The sequence below is a fragment of the Lagenorhynchus albirostris genome, chromosome 11 (assembly GCF_949774975.1).
Source record: "Lagenorhynchus albirostris chromosome 11, mLagAlb1.1, whole genome shotgun sequence".
Classification (NCBI taxonomy): Eukaryota; Metazoa; Chordata; class Mammalia; order Artiodactyla; family Delphinidae; genus Lagenorhynchus; species Lagenorhynchus albirostris.
The window spans coordinates 89,043,160-89,060,981 of NC_083105.1; the positions used below are offsets into that span (position 1 = coordinate 89,043,160).

Consider the following 17,822-nt stretch of genomic DNA (forward strand, 5'->3'; position numbering starts at 1 on the left):
GAAATGTATTTATAAAGGGAGAAGAGACAGTATGATTTCTGCAGAAGGGTAATCAAGCTTGATTTATTTAGTGGTATACTTTGAGAGGGTAAATATGTGCATTATAGAGGGAAGCCACATTTGTGATTTAAAAATGACTCTTTAATTTACCTGTCAAAGATCATTAAATATTAAGTCACTGAGAAGGATCTTGCAGGAAGACACTGATTTAGGAACAGAGAAACTAAAATACTAAGAGTAAAAATAACATTAAAAAAAAGATTAAATTTAAAAAATTGAAGTATAGCTAATTTACAGTATTATATTATTTTCAGGTGTGCAATGGTGATTCAGTATTTTTATAGATTTTACCCCATTTAAAGTTATTATAAAATATTAGCTATATTCCTTACGCTGTACAATATATCCATGTAGGTTATTTATTTTATACATAGCAGTTTGTACCTTAATCCCCCACTTCTGTCTTGCCCCTCCCCACTCCTGTCTTCCCACTGGTAACACCAGCTTGTTCTCTACATCTGTGAGACTGTTTCTGTTTTGTTATATTCATTCGTTTGTTTTACTTTTTAGATTCCACATATAAGTGATAACATGGAGTATCTGTCTTTCTCTGTCTAACAAAAAATAACATTTAAAGTGTACAGAGTGTCTCAGAGATCACTTCTGGAACTGTTTTTCATTATGAAAAATTTCAAATGTATATATCAAATCCTAGAATATTAAAATTAGAAGGCATCTTTGGAAAGTGACAGTTTAGTACAGCAAAGAAATGAAAAATGTTAGCAGTAAGTATTTTAAATTGTGGGACCAGATCATTATTTTTTTTCTATATACTTCTCTACATTTCCCAAATTTTCTCCACTGAATAGATACTGCTTTTCTCATTAAAAAATAAATGTTATTAGTCAAGGATAAAAAAAAAAACAAATAAACTAGATTAATGGAACAACTATATCCTCTGGGAAACATCCCTTGGCGACACAAAGAGGTTAAGAAAAAATTTTAGCACGTGTTTGTATCATGTTCAAAGCTGTTGGGAGTCCTTTAGTGCAGCGAGGCCCTGATCTAAAGAACTGTTCTCACAACCTTTATCCTGCCCTATGAGTCTGTATCCACGTCAGAAATTGACTGAAGAAATGTTAACTAACTAAAAAAAGTAAGCTGCCCCAATGCATTTGTAAATACCTATGACTATCTTATTAATATTTCTTTCCTTTTTATTACTGGCTACTTCAGAAATCAAAGTTCAAGCTTATTTCAACCAGTGGTTCTTAACCCAGAATCACTTGAGGAATTTGAAAAGACCCTGATTCCCAGATAACTATAATGCGCAATTTGAAAATCTCTGATGTAGACAATACCATTAAAACATGAAGGTGACAGGCTGGTTTAAAGATTCCTTTTGGCAGAAGTAACTACACTGTTCTTTCTCAAGGTGCTGAAGTAAGTCAAATGTAATCTGGTAACAGTGAATGTTCTTCAGCTTACATACTCCTTGGGAATCTCATTTTACTCAAGCCAGAGAGATGGGATAAGTCTATCTGCAGACAGAAGCAGCAGAAGTATTTCAGAATTCCCCTGGGCACCACACTCACCTGACCAAGGGCTGTTAGGATGACTGGGCTTGTAAGAAAAATCTGCACAGGAGAATGGTCCTGTATGTGGTGGCACTCTCCTTGCACGTGGCATGCAACAGGTGAGGCCAGCTAAACAGTACTCAGGATCCCACACAATGGGAGTGCAGTCCACATTAAACAATTTCAATGATCTGCCTGAAATTTGACTCTTTCCAGATTTACTGAATTGGAAATACTAGATCTGCTTTCTCTCCAAATAGATCCTAGAAATAGGCTAGTGATTTCTTTCACTAAATCACCTCTGAAATATCTCTGTCTTATTGAAGTATAGTTGATTTGCAATGTTGTGTTAGTTTCTGCTGTTTAGCAAAGTGATTCAGTTATACATATACATTCTTTTTATATTCTTTTCCATTATGGTTTATCACAGGATATTGAATATAGTTCCCTGTGCTATACAGTGGAACCTTGTTGTTTATCCATCCTATATGTAACAGTTTGCATCTGCTAACCCTAAACTCCCATTCCATCCCTCTCCCACCCTCCTCCCCCTTGGCAATCACAAGTCTGTTCTCTATGTCTGTAAGTCTGTTTCGTAGACAGGTTCATTTGTTTCATGAAATATCTGTATTTTAAAACTTAGAAACTGATCATCTCTGAAATTTACACTGAAACAACACATGCTATCTGGCTTTTGCTAGTAAACTTTATACAACAGCTTTTGAATTAAAGCAGTAAAATATGACTCCCCCCTCCCCCCCACCAAATACGTGATGCTCCATGAGCACCTTAGAATTTCATGCTCAGTTCTTAAAAAAAAGGACTATCCAGCAATTCTCTTCTGGTTTGACTACTACAAGAATCCTAGGCAGCATTAAGGCACTGCTGCTAATAGCTAATGTATTTTTGTTTTAAGGAATCAGAGCAAGAGAAAGACTAATTAGTACTTGGGGGATGTTTAATAATTTACTTGAAAATGAGTTAAATGCTTCGCTTCCTGCTTTAATTCCTTCTTTGAACTAAACGGTAATACAGGTTTAGTTTCCAATTAATTGCTAAATTATAAAGCTATTATAAAAGGCCCACTATTTTATAATAATAAAAATGAGAATGTATGAATTGGGGATGACACTATTTTCATAACTAACTTCAGCAATAAATAAGAAAACTTAAGTGGAAATATCTTGGAAATACAGTTAGGCAATGCCAATATATTTCTGTTTACAACAAAGACATATTTTTACTTGAAATTTGTAAGTCCAAATGTTTACAAAAACCACCTAGAAAATGAGATACTTAACTCCAGCCTCCTCCTGAGGTTTGAGGTATGTTGGGCTAGTATGAATAGAGCATCCTTTGATGTTACTGTTAGAAATATCTTGATTTAAAAACCCATCACCAAAAAACTTACTCAACACAATTCTATGCAACCGTGTCACAGCTGGCAGGATCTTGAGTGGAACCTCCCAACTGACACCTGCATGCTGGGAAAGGGTTCCAGGTGTCTGAAGTTGGGGACCACCTCAGTCCTCAGAGTGCCTAACACGCTCCCAACAGCACGGCCTCAAGTTTCTGTCAAGGTGTGCACACCTACTGTCACTTTTCTATGTGGGCCATGTAGGAAAAAGGTTAGAAAGCACTAAGATAGTGTTTTATGTTTCAAAAAAACCCCCAGACATCTCCTCTTTCTTTGGTTTTCCTTGTCATTATTTATCTCAGTAGTTCTCAAACCTGACTGAGGAGAAAAAATAAATCACCTGTGGAGTTTTCAAAACAGAGTGGGCTCTGGCAACTCTCACTGGGGGCTGGGGGGCAGACAGCCTTGAGAATTGTACTTTGTTTTTGTCTTTCTAAAGATCCGCCGGTAGGTATGACAGGAAATCAGGCTTGAGAACAATGGTCCTACCCTGGCACTAATTTACGTCATTGAGGACCAATTCAACCATCACCAATAAGGAATTCTTCAACGTCTTGATGAGTTGGTACTAAATGTTGGTCAGGATACCTGTGCAACTATCAAAAGATGAAAAATTTCAAACTAATGATCTAAACACAAGTATATTGGATGTAGACTAAAATAGTCTTGTCTTTGTATGAAATACAGCATTAAGAGACTTAACCCCCTTAAAAAATCAACTGAATCTCATTAATAATATTAGTGGACTCAGCAGAATCACGGGGTGGGGGGGCGGGGTATTATTACGAATCCAATTTCCAGTTGCCAGTGGCAACTTCTAATATCCGCTTCAAAGTCTCTGTCTCTACAGAAATTGGACCAGCTAGGGATGCAGAAGGAACAGGATGTTGTAAGTCATGAGATAAATGCTCCAGAATAATTTTTAGGGGGAAGAAGAAAGACTAGCAGTGAGCAAAGCCAGGACAATCATTCATATAATTTATCCTTGGGAGGATTAATTTCCCAATCTCCCTTTCGGTTTAAGAAGTGGTTAAGTAGTGGCTTAATTGCTATTTATTTATTTGGCCGCGCGGCATGCGGGATCCTAGCTCCCCGACCAGGGATCAAACCCGAGCCTCCTGCAGTGGAAGCGCAGAGTCCTAACCACTGGACTGCCAGGGAAGTCCCTTAACTGCTCTTTGAAAAGTTTACATAATGATTCATCTAGAATAGCATTGTCCAACAGAACTTTCTCTGATGATGGAAATGTTCGCCATTAGTGTAGTCCAACATGCCACACCAATGACTCCTCAGCCCCTGAAATGTGGCCCGTGTGACAGAGAAAATGAATCTTATTTTTATAAAAGTGTAACTAACTTAAGTAGCCACATATGGCTAGTGGCTATTATACTGGATTGTAAGTCTAGAAATTCTAGACCAGTAAAGTAAGTATAATTTCCCCCTAGATTTGGATCTCATTCCCATAAGGGAAAACATCTGCCCAAGCTCTGTCGAGTAAATGAGTTTCCTCGAGTCTGAATTCTGCAGTAACAGCTTCCTCCCTCTTTTGGGGGCGGGTGCAAGAAGTCAGGATGATTTCTATCCGCCCTACAGAGCTTTTGTCCTTCACTGATAACCCATCTCTGTGCTGTCATTTTCCATTCAAATGGAAAATGGATTTTTCCTGAGTTCTTAAAGACACCTTAGAAAAAGAATTTTTAAGTTGGGAATCTGTCTTAACAATAGCCAAAAACCCTGATAGCCTAATCACTGAAGAATCCATCTCTCAAGAATGTCCTCCTGTGTCTAGATCAATAAACTTCTAAGATGTGTGGCAAAAATAAAAGGCTAGAGAATTTGACATGCCCAGGGTGAAGCTGTGAGGAATGCAGGGGCCTTTGTAAACAGGTCATTTGGATAATGACAATGTAAATGCCTTCCACTCTCATTCCAGGCACTTCTGAAAGTCCGAGAACCTGAGATTGAAGGGTATGACTACCTATAGAAACCACGCATTGTTTAACAGGAAGCAGGAAAATCTGAAGTGACTTTTTAAATAGAAGAATGTAAATAAGTCTCTTTATAGCCGATGGGGCAAAGTATGGAGGTCTATTTCTTTGGAAATTTTAAAGCAATCAGAACAAACTCTTCTATGCTATGTATGGTTTCTAAATGTAAAACTCTGGGAAAGTATTACTATTGTATGTATTCAGAAAAATCAGTGGTACTTTAAATGATGTAGCTAGACCATACAACATATCCTCTTTTTCTTCAAGGGAGAAACACAGATTAAAAACAAAGAAAGAAAAAACAAATTGCGACACTAACACAGAAGTCAAATGTATCCGACATTTCCTTGAAAGAAAAGAAGGAAAAAAAAAAAGAGCATTTCTAGACTGACTGATGCTGTTAAGTACTGGCTTCAGGAATAAGGTCCATTTATTGAGAAATATGAAAACACCCCTAATCCAGCAGAACAAAAGGAGGGCAATGTCTACACACAACCTTATTTAAATTGCTGACTTTTTTAAGCCACCATCTTGAGGTATATACCTGTGGTATATTTTGAAGGAAACTTTTAAGGTCTAGGCTAATGTCTTTCCAAATAATTTACATATATAATTTACTTACCGTCAGTTTCATCCTTTTTCACCTACGAGTCTCAAGAATTTAAAATAAAATTAAAATCCTTTTGGCTACAGGATACATTTTATAGATCTGATTTTTACTTCAGTGGCTTAAACCTGTTTTCCTTATTAAGGACTGTTTTTTTTTTTTTTAAATTGTTCCTTTAACTTTAAGTAATGTATTATCTGATGCCACCATCTTTATTCCTGGCATCCACAGGCAACTGAAAATATTAAAAAAGCTCAAAATACATTTTGTAAAAATGCTTTATGGTGGAAATAAATAAATATTGTGTTTGAAATGGTCACATATTTCTCTTCTTTGCAAGCATTTTGTGAAACGATACCATAAAACAATACTATTTTAAAGGGACAAAACATTCCGAAAGTGAAAATCTTACATCTCTGTTAGCTAAAAAAAAGTATTTGTTCTGGTCAATGGGTAAATCTACTAGAAAAATACATTTGAGCTTTAAATCAAAAGTAAAATATCTTCTAGATACAGGATCTGGGTTTTATTAATAGCAATTGTATTCTTACTGAGTTAAAATTGGCACTGAGTAGCAGAATTCCTACCATTAATTCAAAGATTTATCAGCTTATGTTTTAACTACATAATCACATCCTTAGGTTAATCCCAGAAATGACTTTGGCATTTATGCTCAACTTTGTTTCCTTCCTGAGCTTTGAAAATCATTTACAATTCCACTTTGCAAGCTCTAACATCCTGCCTGACACTGAGCTCCATAAATCTCTGCTGAATGAACTTTCTGAAAAAATACATTCAAATAAGACAGAAGCAAACAAAAGCCACAATAATTGGCTTATTAAAATATCTGCTTTTGTAAATAAACTGTGGAACTGTAGAAATATTATGCATTTTCGGAGGGGTGGGGAAATTTTGTTTTCATTTTCCCGTCTTGTTAGATAGGAGAATAACCAGTTATATAACCAAGAGCTGGTATTCTTCAGGTAACAAAGATCAGCAATCTGAAATAGAACTATTCTATAGGTACAAGAACAACTCCTGATTTTGAAGGAAGAATAGATTTAAAAAAGAAAGAAAATTCACTAATACAAGGTATTCATCCTAGCTTTGTGATTTTGGACAAGTCATTCAACGTGACTGGGGATAAAAGTAACTGGCCACATGCTGCAGAGGCAAGTATTAGAAGCAGATGGGACACGGTATATAACAGCACTTTGAAAACTGTGAAGTGATACTTATGCTATTAGGATGGACAGACGCTGGGCAGGTGCACATTGCAGAGAATGGGGGTGCTTCTGTAGTATCTGAGAAACGATGGGGCGCTGGCTGCAGAAAAGGGTTTATGGGGGAGGAAGTGTTTCACAGGCTGGTAGGGGCTGGTGGTGATGAAACGAGGGCGTGAGTGACAAACCAAAAAGAGACTTTATTTTGTAGGGAACCTGGAGTTTGAAGTTTCCTGAGTTAGCTGAAAGACAATGAGGCAGGTGCTTTGAGTACTGCCAGGATTTGTTGACTAAATGGTATAACAAGGAGCTAGTACGTGGAAGGTGTTTTGGTGGCTTCTATGATCCTGACTAAACACCATGCAGATATTATGTACCAGCTAAAGTAAAACCTGTTCGGATGGTTCTACAGAATCGCATGATTTTCCTGTTTTCAGTAAAAGTGTTTTGAAAGTACTTTTAACTCCAGTTTCAAGGTATCGTTAGCATTAACAGGAGTTGGTGTTGGGCACATGAAATATTAGGAGAACGTAATACAACTCCAGGAGGCTGGATGACTTAATTCTGCCATTTTTATAAATTTGTAGAATCTCCACACTCAAAGTGGTGGAACAGCAGGCAGGGTGTCAAGGACCATCACATTGGGGGTCCTTCCAAGTAGCCTGCCAGTTGTTTTTCTTTTCATCCACCAGGCTGTGAGAGGCTGTCCGAGCCATAGCTGGAGGAGACTTTCCTCTTTTCCCACTTTATGTTCTAGGTCTAAGCAAACAGCTAAAGAAAGGTCCTAATCCTTCTCGAAGTCCATCAAGCTCTTCCCCAAGGATGATGTGCTCAATAAATGTCTGTTACATCAATGGGGTTAAAGGTGACCAATATTTTGAACCACTTCTGCTTTCAGTTTTTTGGTCAGGGAATTGAGGGATCAGATAACAACCTTAATTTTGGACATTCTGGAGATGTACTGAAGGCAGAACTTCCAAATGGAGATCTCTGTGAGCAACTATAACTACGTAACGGAAACTGCAGAGAGTGGTGTTTTAGATGCCTTTTGTGCCCCTCTCCCCATCTTCGGTTTCAGGTCTTGCTGGGTGTATGGGAACCCACTGGGTGCTCATGTATGCATAACCTCAGTGTGCTAGAGAGTTAGTCTCAAGGGACAACCCTTGGTCAGTGGAAGACGGGAGTGAGTACTCTTCTCTAGTTCAGCTGGGTTTCTATTTGTTAACAAGTATCAGATGAGGCCCCAGTTGCCTATGGTAGTTGATAGTATATAGTCTCACTCTCTTTACTCCTGTACCTTGGAATCACTTCCCAAAATAAACTTCCTGCAAACAAGCCCACATCAAGGAAGCCCACATCACAGGCTCTGCTTTCTGGGAGAAACCCAGGGGCTAGAGATGAAAAGTAACAGAGAGAAGTAAAATAATGAGTAGATGAATGTTCAGATGAGAGAACACCAAGAAACAGGGCACTTCCCCAGTTAGGGTTGAGAGGGGTGAAAACAGATATCAAGAAGGGCCTGATGAGTCACTGGTAAGAAACAGGAGAACCATATAATAATGGTTAAGCATCCGATAGGCTGAGAGATCAGAGTACTGACACACATGTATTAAATCTTTCCACTTTCTAAATTCTAATCTACCCACTGTCCATTTATTTATATTCTGCCATTATGATGTCACATCCTGATTAAGAATTTTCTCAGTGTCATCTCCCTCTCCCACTTCTATGATCAAATATACAGAGGAAGGGAGAGACAGAAAAAGAAGAAAGGAGGAATGGTGTATGAGAGACAGAGAGAGAGAGACAGAGAGAGAGACAGAGAGAGAGAGAGAGAGAGAGAGAGAGAGGAATGCTCTGAATAGCACAGCAAAAGAAAATACAGATATTCTACACTATGTAACTAGTTTGGGTCAGTAAGTGTTCAATAATATTCTTTCAATTTTCCAGTTTGCTTTTTTCAAATGCCTTTTCTATATCCCCTAGAAACATTAGCTCCTGTAGCTCTCAGTCATCCCTAAAAATAGAAGCTCTAGGACCCCTTCAAATATTAGAGAAAATGGGATCTTGCTTAATAGCTCAATAGAATGAGGTTGCTGAATGGACAACAATGAAAGCCATCAAGAATCTTTTCAATCATCTTGTTAGCATTTCTTCCCTTATAGGGAAGCTGTCTTTCATGAACACAAAGAACAAAAGGCAAGAAAGTACTGAGATTTTTACCTTGAATGGTTTCAGTACCAATTACATACACCCAGTTAACTGTTCCTTTTTGCATTTCCTTTGGCATAAGTATGTTTAAAAGTGGTCAGAGTTCCTGTTTCTACATTGTGGTTTCTTGAAAGGATACAGAAAGCATGCTGATGAGCAATGTCCACAGCAACCAGTAATATTAATAGAATATCAGACTTCTTCCAAAAGTCACTAGTAGTTTTAGCGCACGGCTCATAAAATATTAATTTTTATAAAAGAATTACATTATAAAACCTGAATGCTACTACAAAACTTTTGCAAATTAGAAACTTCAGCTTACTCTTCAAGATGTTTTAGAGGTTAGTATGATCAAAAATGACTCTTCTCTCAAGCGTTTGCTCATACTTTAAAAAAATGTGCTGATAAAAGAAGGATTGAGCTACTGACTTGCTAACCTTCAACATTTTCATGCAACAAAGAACACCACAGGTATGCTTGAGCTGTATTTTTCCTTTCTTGTACTATGGCAAACTGGTTTGTTATGAGAAACTTCCAGCTTTTCCATGAAAATTTGAGGATAAGGTCCTTTAGCCATCTGGTGTTAAAGAATATACCATTGGATGCTAGATTCAGAAATGACTTAGGTATGCTCCATGCTGGGGCGGGGGGAGATGGCTCCAGATGGGTAGGGGCAAATGAATTTCATAAAATTATCCGTAGCAGAGTCATATTCTTTTCACAAAGAACTTTTGGCCATCCCCAACACAGGTGTGACTGACTGAGGGATTTCCCTTCCTTTCCCGTTCTCATGCAGCTGTTTCTGATGCAGTTAACGACAGTGATTCTTGAAGGGACAGGGGTAGAGGCAGAATGTCATAATTTTTTTTTTTTTTTTTGCAGTACGCGGGCCTCTCGCTGCTGTGGCCTCTCCCGTTGCAGAGCACAGGCTCCAGATGTGCAGGCTCAGCGGCCATGGCTCACGGGCCCAGCCGCTCTGCAACACGTGGACCGGGGCACGAACCCGTGTCCCCTGCATTGGCTGGCGGACTCTCAACCACTGCGCCACCAGGGGAGCCCCCTACACATTTCTTCATCTCAGTTCTTAAGCGTCTCATTTTCTGTTACCATGGCCTACATGGAAAGCGGGCAGAAATTCCCTCATAACTGCTCTTCAATCACTAACAGAGTAAGAAAGAAAAAGCAAGTGAGGAAGAAAGAAACAAATGGAGGGAAGAAGATGGATGAAGGGATGGGAACATGGCCTCATCTCCCCAATCCTATAAATCCTCCCTTTACGACTGATCGAAGAAGCTCCAGCCCCTGCTCTACCTCTTCACCCACAGAGGCCTTGCCTAGTTCCCTCTCCTCAGCCCCTGCTCTAGTTTCTACGATCCCAGCTTCATTCCTTTGCTCAGTACAACCAGTCCTGGTTCAGACTACAGGAGCCGAGAACTAGATACCGGAGGAAATCCTCGTAAGGGACAAGAGTAAGAAAATGAAGTCCCTACTCGCCATGTTAGACCTGCTGAAGGGGATATATATGCCCCAGCTGAACAGCAGGAGGTTGATAACAGTCTGCTTCTATGGGGACCTGTTACGCTGGCTTCAAACAGATGATATGCACGTGGCTCCACGAAATATTAGGAACTCCTAGTCATCAAATACATGTTCAGCAGGGTCATATAGCTCTAAGACTCATGCTCAATCTGCCCTGTTCTGAGAAAAAAAGAAAATATATCAAGACAGTCTCTTTTCCCTCACTGTCAAAGAACGGCAACAGGACACTCCATTCTTCAGGAGGGGATGCCCTTACAACTGCTGATAATCTTGAATTTACTCCAACTTCCTGGCAAGTACAGGGTCACTGCAAGATTGCACTTATGGCCTTTCTCCTCTCTCCTATATTCTGGTAGTAGAGGAATGAACGAGGGAAAAGACAATGTCAAATCCATTCCAGAGGTATACTGTAGGATGAAATTTCCAAGTTTCACTTAAACGGTACCCAAAAGCTTCTCTAACGTTCAGTGATGACTAAGTTAAATGAGAAGAAAATGAGTTACTGATATATTATGTATTTATTCATTTTCGAAATAGAACCTGGATGAGATTCATAAAGTACCCAGTTAGGATTATTATACTTTCACAGGTTATACTTTGGGGCTTTATCTTAAAATTCATAAAAATGACAAACCTAGGCTCGTCTTAAGAAATGTAGACATTGAACAGTCTACTAACTGGGCTATAAAAACATAAACTATAATAGCGTACTTCAGAATAAAACAAAAAGCAGAAGAAAATTATACCACATAATTAGTATAGCTTTTGTTATTTTTAAAAACACTTCAGTACATGACTTGTCCTCATGATGGTGATATGGCACCAGAAGACAAGGGTTTTCGACTGACTGTATAATATGTAAATCTTCAGAATTTCAGACAAGGCATTTTTATTTTTTATTTGTTATAATAGCAGAAATGAATTTACCTCTGAAGTAACTCAGAGACTACCCTTTGGTTCTATTTTTCATGAATAGTGATAGGGATTAAGAGAATTTAAATCAATTAAATGTTGGCCTTAGGTTATTCTGATGATTTATTTGAGCAAGCAGAATAAGTGTCGGAAGAGTATCAGTTAGTACCTGTTCTCTTGGTATGATATACAGTTCTGTAAAATGTGACCAGAGCCTCTGACTTTCAGGTTTTAAAATCTACTTTCAAATTTATAATTATATAAAACTCGTGAATCAGTTTATAAACCCAGGCAACCAATAATGCCCATAAAAATACACCTGGTCACCTAGAATCGGCTACTGGCAGTAACAAGATTAAAAGCTGGAAATGTTTGAGCTGAGTGAAAAATTTCATTAAAATTCAACATTACCAAGAATTCTTTCCATATAACTTAATAACCTTACTACTGATGTAAAATACAGGACAGTTCAAAGGTAAATATTTCATTTATATTAAATGCAATTATTTGAAATCATAAAATTTTTTGATTTATTTAAAGAGAGATTTTTCCTTAGGAAACCTTAAGGATGTACACATTTAGGCATATCTGAGTTTCTGGGCAAAGCCCTCACCATGTTTTTTATGCACTGTCTAATTATTATCTAAAAATGGTCCAATTTTTGCCATCAGAAATAGTCTTATTTCAATGCAAATCATCATTTAAACAATCAAATTCTACAATTCTTCTCATTATCACAAAAATTTAAAAGTGGAATAATATAACTATTTTGGGATCTAATATAAGAAAAAGGTGAGTTACTGGAAAAGCTCTGCTGACATGTTGACAGAACAGAGAGGATCGATACAAAGTTGAGATTTTAATTTTAATTAATTAATTAAAAGACAACACACATTTATTCTCTTATACTTCTGGAGGCTGGAAGTCGGAAATCATCTCAATGGGCCAAAACCAAAGTGTGGGCAGGGCCACGCTCCCTTCAGAGGCTCTAGGGGAGATCCCATTTCCTTGCCTTTTCCACTTTCTAGAGCGGCGCTCCTTAGCGCATCGCCTATAACCTATAAGTTGAGATTGTAGAAGTCACCTTGCCAAGGGAGCAAAGGACGGGAACAGAAGCCTCAACTGGATCTGGGCCACTAAGGCCAAGGGAAGAAACAGCTCAATCCGGGAAAGGGAGGTGAGGAGAGGCATCATCTTAGCAAATGGTGGTCTTTTCGATATATTTACCTGTCCTTTCCCAAGAGCTGCTCAAGTTCTGTGTGTCTGCAATGCCAGTTTTGATTTGTTGAGGTGAGCAGTAAATTAACAATAGATTAATAAACCACTAAGTTTATTTCCAGAGATTCTAGATAACTTCAGAGTCACATTCATATCGTCGTTTTTAACCCTAATTTTTGTAATATCCCATCATTTGTCAGAACGATCTCTAGCTTTATAGACAGAGGTGCTTTTAAGAAAGTTATTCCCCATGTATCTTAGAAGCTTTCTGGCAGTGTGGAATTTTGAGGGAAGGCTTATCTTACTATTTTGTTGGGAAACATGTCTTTATTAGATTGTATAATGTACAGTGTGGTTAAATTTAATAGCACCAGTCTCTGAAGTGAAGACTAGAGTTTGGATTCATGAAATGCTGATTTCTAAAGCATTCCAACAGGCAAAACTATGATGAAAACATTTTGTGGGAAAATAAATTACAAATTAACAAAAGCATATTTCTTTTAAAAATTAAAAGAAAAATGATTGAACATCCTTTCAAGGGTCATCCTAATGCAAAATCCCTCTTTAAATATAACTAATTTAAAGCAGTACATTATTATTTTGTTTCAAACAGGGCAAATATAAATGTGTAAATACTGTCTTACAGCATTTTCCGCAGTAACCTCTTTCATTTGATAAAATATTCAAGTTTGAATGTTTTGAAAACAAGCTAAAGAAAATTGTAGCCTAATTTATATGCAAAAAGAAAGCATCCACTAGAAGAAATTTTATGTTTAAGAACATATAAAAAATCCTCATCAAATTAAAATTAACAGGGAAGTTCACAGACGCCAACATTTAGGAGTGTCAGTCCTTGTTCATCAACTTCCACTCACTTTTCAACATTTACCCATTTACCTCCCCTTGGGAATACAGAGAGCACCACACCCACCTCCTCCTGGCCTGCAACAAGGCATTCACAGCTGGGTGCCTATTTCTTTAATTAGGTCACCTCCAAGCTGATACAAGCCAATAAGTACAAGTATTCTTGGGATAAGAAAAAAGAAATCTAGAGAATCCAGGCTCTCAATTTCCAGAGAGCTGGCGTTTGTATCCCACCTCATCTCCACAACTGTCCTTTCTAACCTGCTTATTCTGGTATTCCTGAATTCCCCTGGTGAGGGGTCTCTTAGCCTGCCACTTGTAAAAGTCACACTATTAACGCAAAACGACTGAAATATCTGAGTAGCCCGAAAATTGTACTACACTGAAAACATTAAAACATAAGGTATGAGAAGTAAGAAAAATTCTTCAAGGCCCACCTGATGATCCAAATATATGGTGTTCCTTTGAAGGTGATGTGAAAGGATTTCATTCTAGTAGGCATCAATCAAGGTACAAACGGACAGAGAAAGAGGGTGTGGAATTCATGAAAAGGTCAATTTTGAAACAGGGAAAACAGGTAGTTTGTCACAACCTATATTATACCACAGCACACAACGACTTCCACACACATGCTCCCCTGTAAACGGCACAGATGATGCATTCAATGATTATAAATTACACTTAGTTTTGTAAGAAATTAAGTAGACATGCATATAAGCTGAAACATTAAGCAGAAAAATCCTTCAAATGGCTTTAGCAGACTCAAGGTTAGAAGCTTTACATGTTAATTCTTTTCTGCAATATGTTACTACTTCTTTGGATGTTTCTCATATAACCAGAGGCTATTAAACCCTTTGAGAAATGTTTACGTGTGTTCATTTTAAAAATCAAGAACACACGAAATTAATCTTTGACATTTAAAAGGCAGTACTATTAAAACGCTAATCACTTCTCAACTTATTACTTTATGGGAAACGACGGGACTCTTCAATACCTGTTTTCCCGGAGGTGGAAGTTAGTGTTTGAGGAATGACAATAGTATTCTGAAGTCTGCACGCATTTCCTCCCTCACAACCAAGAGTTGGTGGGTGAGTGGGTGGGTGGAAGGCTACGAAGAAATGCAGCCGACCCACGTTTTCCTTTAATAACGTACAACCAAGGGAATTCTCAAAGGGTCAATAGGAGATCCCGATGTCGTCGCCGCAGTGGTGGGATGGGCTCATGCTCACGGGAATGACGCTGATCAAACCGCTTAATAATGAATGGCTCAGCGTGAGTGACAAGAGCAGACACACAGACACATCTCTCCATAGCTGACCTTTGGGCTGTGCGCCTCGAGCTTTAGCTGCATGAGCTGTGCTAACGTGTGCTCCCGGATACTACTCAGTTCCGCTTGCTGCCGTCTCAGCTTTATAAGCAGCAGCGTAAGCTCCTCTGGCTGAAGGAGTACAATTTAAGAATCCAAACAGTGGAAAACAGATTAATTGTGGTCTTAAGTGACAGATATTAAACCAAGATTTCTTGGCAAGTATCCTCTTATGGTTGACATCAAACATAGTGCCTAGGCACTATGATGATAGGTCATACATAAATGCATAGATATCTAGAGAAATAGAAGGAACAGTATTACTTGGTAAGATACAGCAAAACAACAGTCTATTAAGGCATTTTCTCAGAACTCATGAGAGAAAATTTAAATCTTAAGTATAAAGAAGTGCAATGCCAAAAAACCCCCCACCATTATAAAGGTTTGTACATGAGAGCTATTATTAAAATACATTTTAATGAGATGTTTAAAAATGACACCTAAGACTTTTATAGCAATAGAACAATACCTGCATGCCCAACACTCTATCTTAGAGAACAGAAGGTAAACAAAAAGAATTAAAATTCATGTAAAACTTGGATGACATCTTCACATCATTAAGCTCAGTCAGTACCTGAGATCTATTAACTGCTTCCCAGTTATATTTTTAAATGTCACTGTTAGTGTTTTCACAGGACATTTTATATTGACCAAAAGACCAGTTTTTATTTTTAAGGAAGAAAAAAATGTATTTACTACACACAGAAAGTTTCCATGTGCGCATAAACCCTCCTTCCACCCTTGGCGGAGAGCAGAGAACCTTTTGGTTCCTGATTGGTTACTCTGATCTCTGAGGGAAATAAACTTTCAAAGGTAGATACAATTCCTTAACAGGCCAATCCGATATATTTTTTTTCGTTAGAAATGCAGTAAAGTATGGTCATTGGCAGTCTTACAGGCCATAAAATATCATTCGGTGTTTGACTGAGCTTTGTTATGATTAAAAACTGCACAGAGACCACAAGGAGACTCTGTTCACTTAAGAGCTACAGCTGTGCTCTTAAAACTTCCGAGCCAAAAAGCGTTTCCGAGATTGACTTGTTTTGCCGACAGCACAGCGTTACACTTAGCTCTCTTCTGTTCTGTTCATTTGCTGTTGCTCTTTACTTTCCATAAAAAAAAAATTTTTAGGGTCACAAATCATTTTTTAGAAAATGGAAGTATAGTTGATTTTTATGTTAGTTGCAGGTATATGGCAAAGTGATTCAGTTACATATATATATATTTTTTTTTAGATTATTTTCCTATATAGGTTATTACAAGATATTGAATAGTTTCCTCTGTTATACAGTAAATCCTTGTTACTTATCTGTTTTATGTATAGTAGTCTGTATCTGTTATAAATCAATTTTAACTGTTACTTGAAGTTACATTAAAGGTTATTGCCTTCAAGAGGAAAAAATGTCAGAAGTAAACCATAGTTACTATTGGATTCTCTGAGTATCCACACAGAGGAGACAATAGCTTCTTAACAGTCAAAAGAATGTGTGTGCATGTGTGACTTAAAGAAGAAACTTCTTAACAGGAAAAGAAGAGATGCTTTTGCTCTGAGGCCAACCACATCTTGTGACCTCATGACTGTGAGACAGTCCATATCTTATGTCGTCATATCAAGCTCTAGAGGTCTTGCCAGAGAGAAAGGAGAGTGGGGTAAGGGATTAGATAGCCTAAGACCCAGAGGGATATGTGACAGAAATACTAAAAGAAGAAACCTTAAAACTCTTTATTACTTATGGAGTTAAAGAGATTTTCAAAAGCATGAAAGACTACAATAAGTTTGCTAGATGTTTAAATTTGTGGCAAAATAAAGAGAGGCACAATTGATTCCTCCAAAAGGAGGACGTGGTAAATAAATTTTGTCCTAAATATCCACTAGAGGGAGCAAGGTAGAAGAGAAACTTTCATAATATGATACTTAGCATTATCTTATGATTAAGGTCTGTTTGCCAGATCAACGATCTAATGTTTAAAATTTCCAACAGTTAAGAATTTTTAGTTATAGTCAAGCAATATCTATCGCCTTTAATAAGTAAACCACAAGCAGTTTAAAGCCAAGAAATCTGCCTCATATCTAAGCATGTAAGAGATGAAATAAAACAGTCTTTGAAAAATACATAGAAGATAAACTTGTTTCGATTACTGCAGGAAGAGGATTTTAAGTAATGAACAACTATATGGTCCTCAAATCATATCTTTACAGAAATTAAGACTACTACTAGTATGAAAGCATATTTCCCCTGATAAAAGAATGCCATTAAAATAAAATGAAGTGATGAAAAGTCACCTTTTCTCTTTAATTTGAAGAGTAATAGTGTCCTGGTAACATAACTCCTTTCCAATGTGAACAGGAATAACACTGACTATGAAATGATAAAGGTAAGTACTTGCTTGAACTTAGTATTTCTAACAGTCTCTCTTTCTCTGCATAAATATGTAAATCGGTTTCTTTTCTGCTCTAAGGTAGTTAATCTATATAAAAATCCACAGGAGAAACTTGACAGGCCGGTGGTTTGACTATAGACACAGAGTTGCTTGCTGGATTTGTTTCCCTAAGGAACTACTCCAACTTCCGTTTTAAGGAAGAGGATATTAACATTCAATGAAGTAAAGAAACCCTCCCAGGTTATAAAGCAAAGACACCCTCCCAGGTTATAAAGATTCTGGAAAACAGAATCTTGTATTTAGGCAGTCAGACGTCCAGGGAAAGGTATCAGGAAGACACTGAAATGGCGACATGATTCCAAATCCTACTGACGAGCGTCTGTTCCACAAAACTAGTAATGGTTTTTCTCTGGGAGGCACCTCTCTGAAAACTCAAACTTAAAAGCTATGTCAGATGTGTGCTATCATGGGTAGCACATAAATAAAACATGATATGGTAAATAAAGATATCGTACTCA

General features: G+C 37.6%; 1 protein-coding gene across 5 annotated transcripts in view; it reads right to left on the minus strand.

Annotated features, from left to right (window-relative positions):
• The window catches only part of PLEKHA5 (pleckstrin homology domain containing A5), a 242,744-nt gene that overhangs the window by 45,668 nt on the left and 179,254 nt on the right, over positions 1-17,822 (minus strand). For 2 of the 5 annotated variants that reach the window (XM_060166763.1, XM_060166778.1), the window contains exons 13-14: positions 14,875-14,994; positions 13,994-14,047 (exon numbers count right to left, since the gene is read on the minus strand). The exons of 1 other annotated variant lie outside the window; for it this stretch is intronic. In XM_060166763.1, the coding sequence (XP_060022746.1) occupies positions 13,994-14,047; positions 14,875-14,994 (174 nt within the window). Of the gene's footprint in view, positions 1-13,993; positions 14,048-14,874; positions 14,995-15,950; positions 16,029-17,822 lie in introns of those variants that run through there. 2 more of the 5 variants (XM_060166764.1, XM_060166766.1) reach the window with 2 other exon arrangements.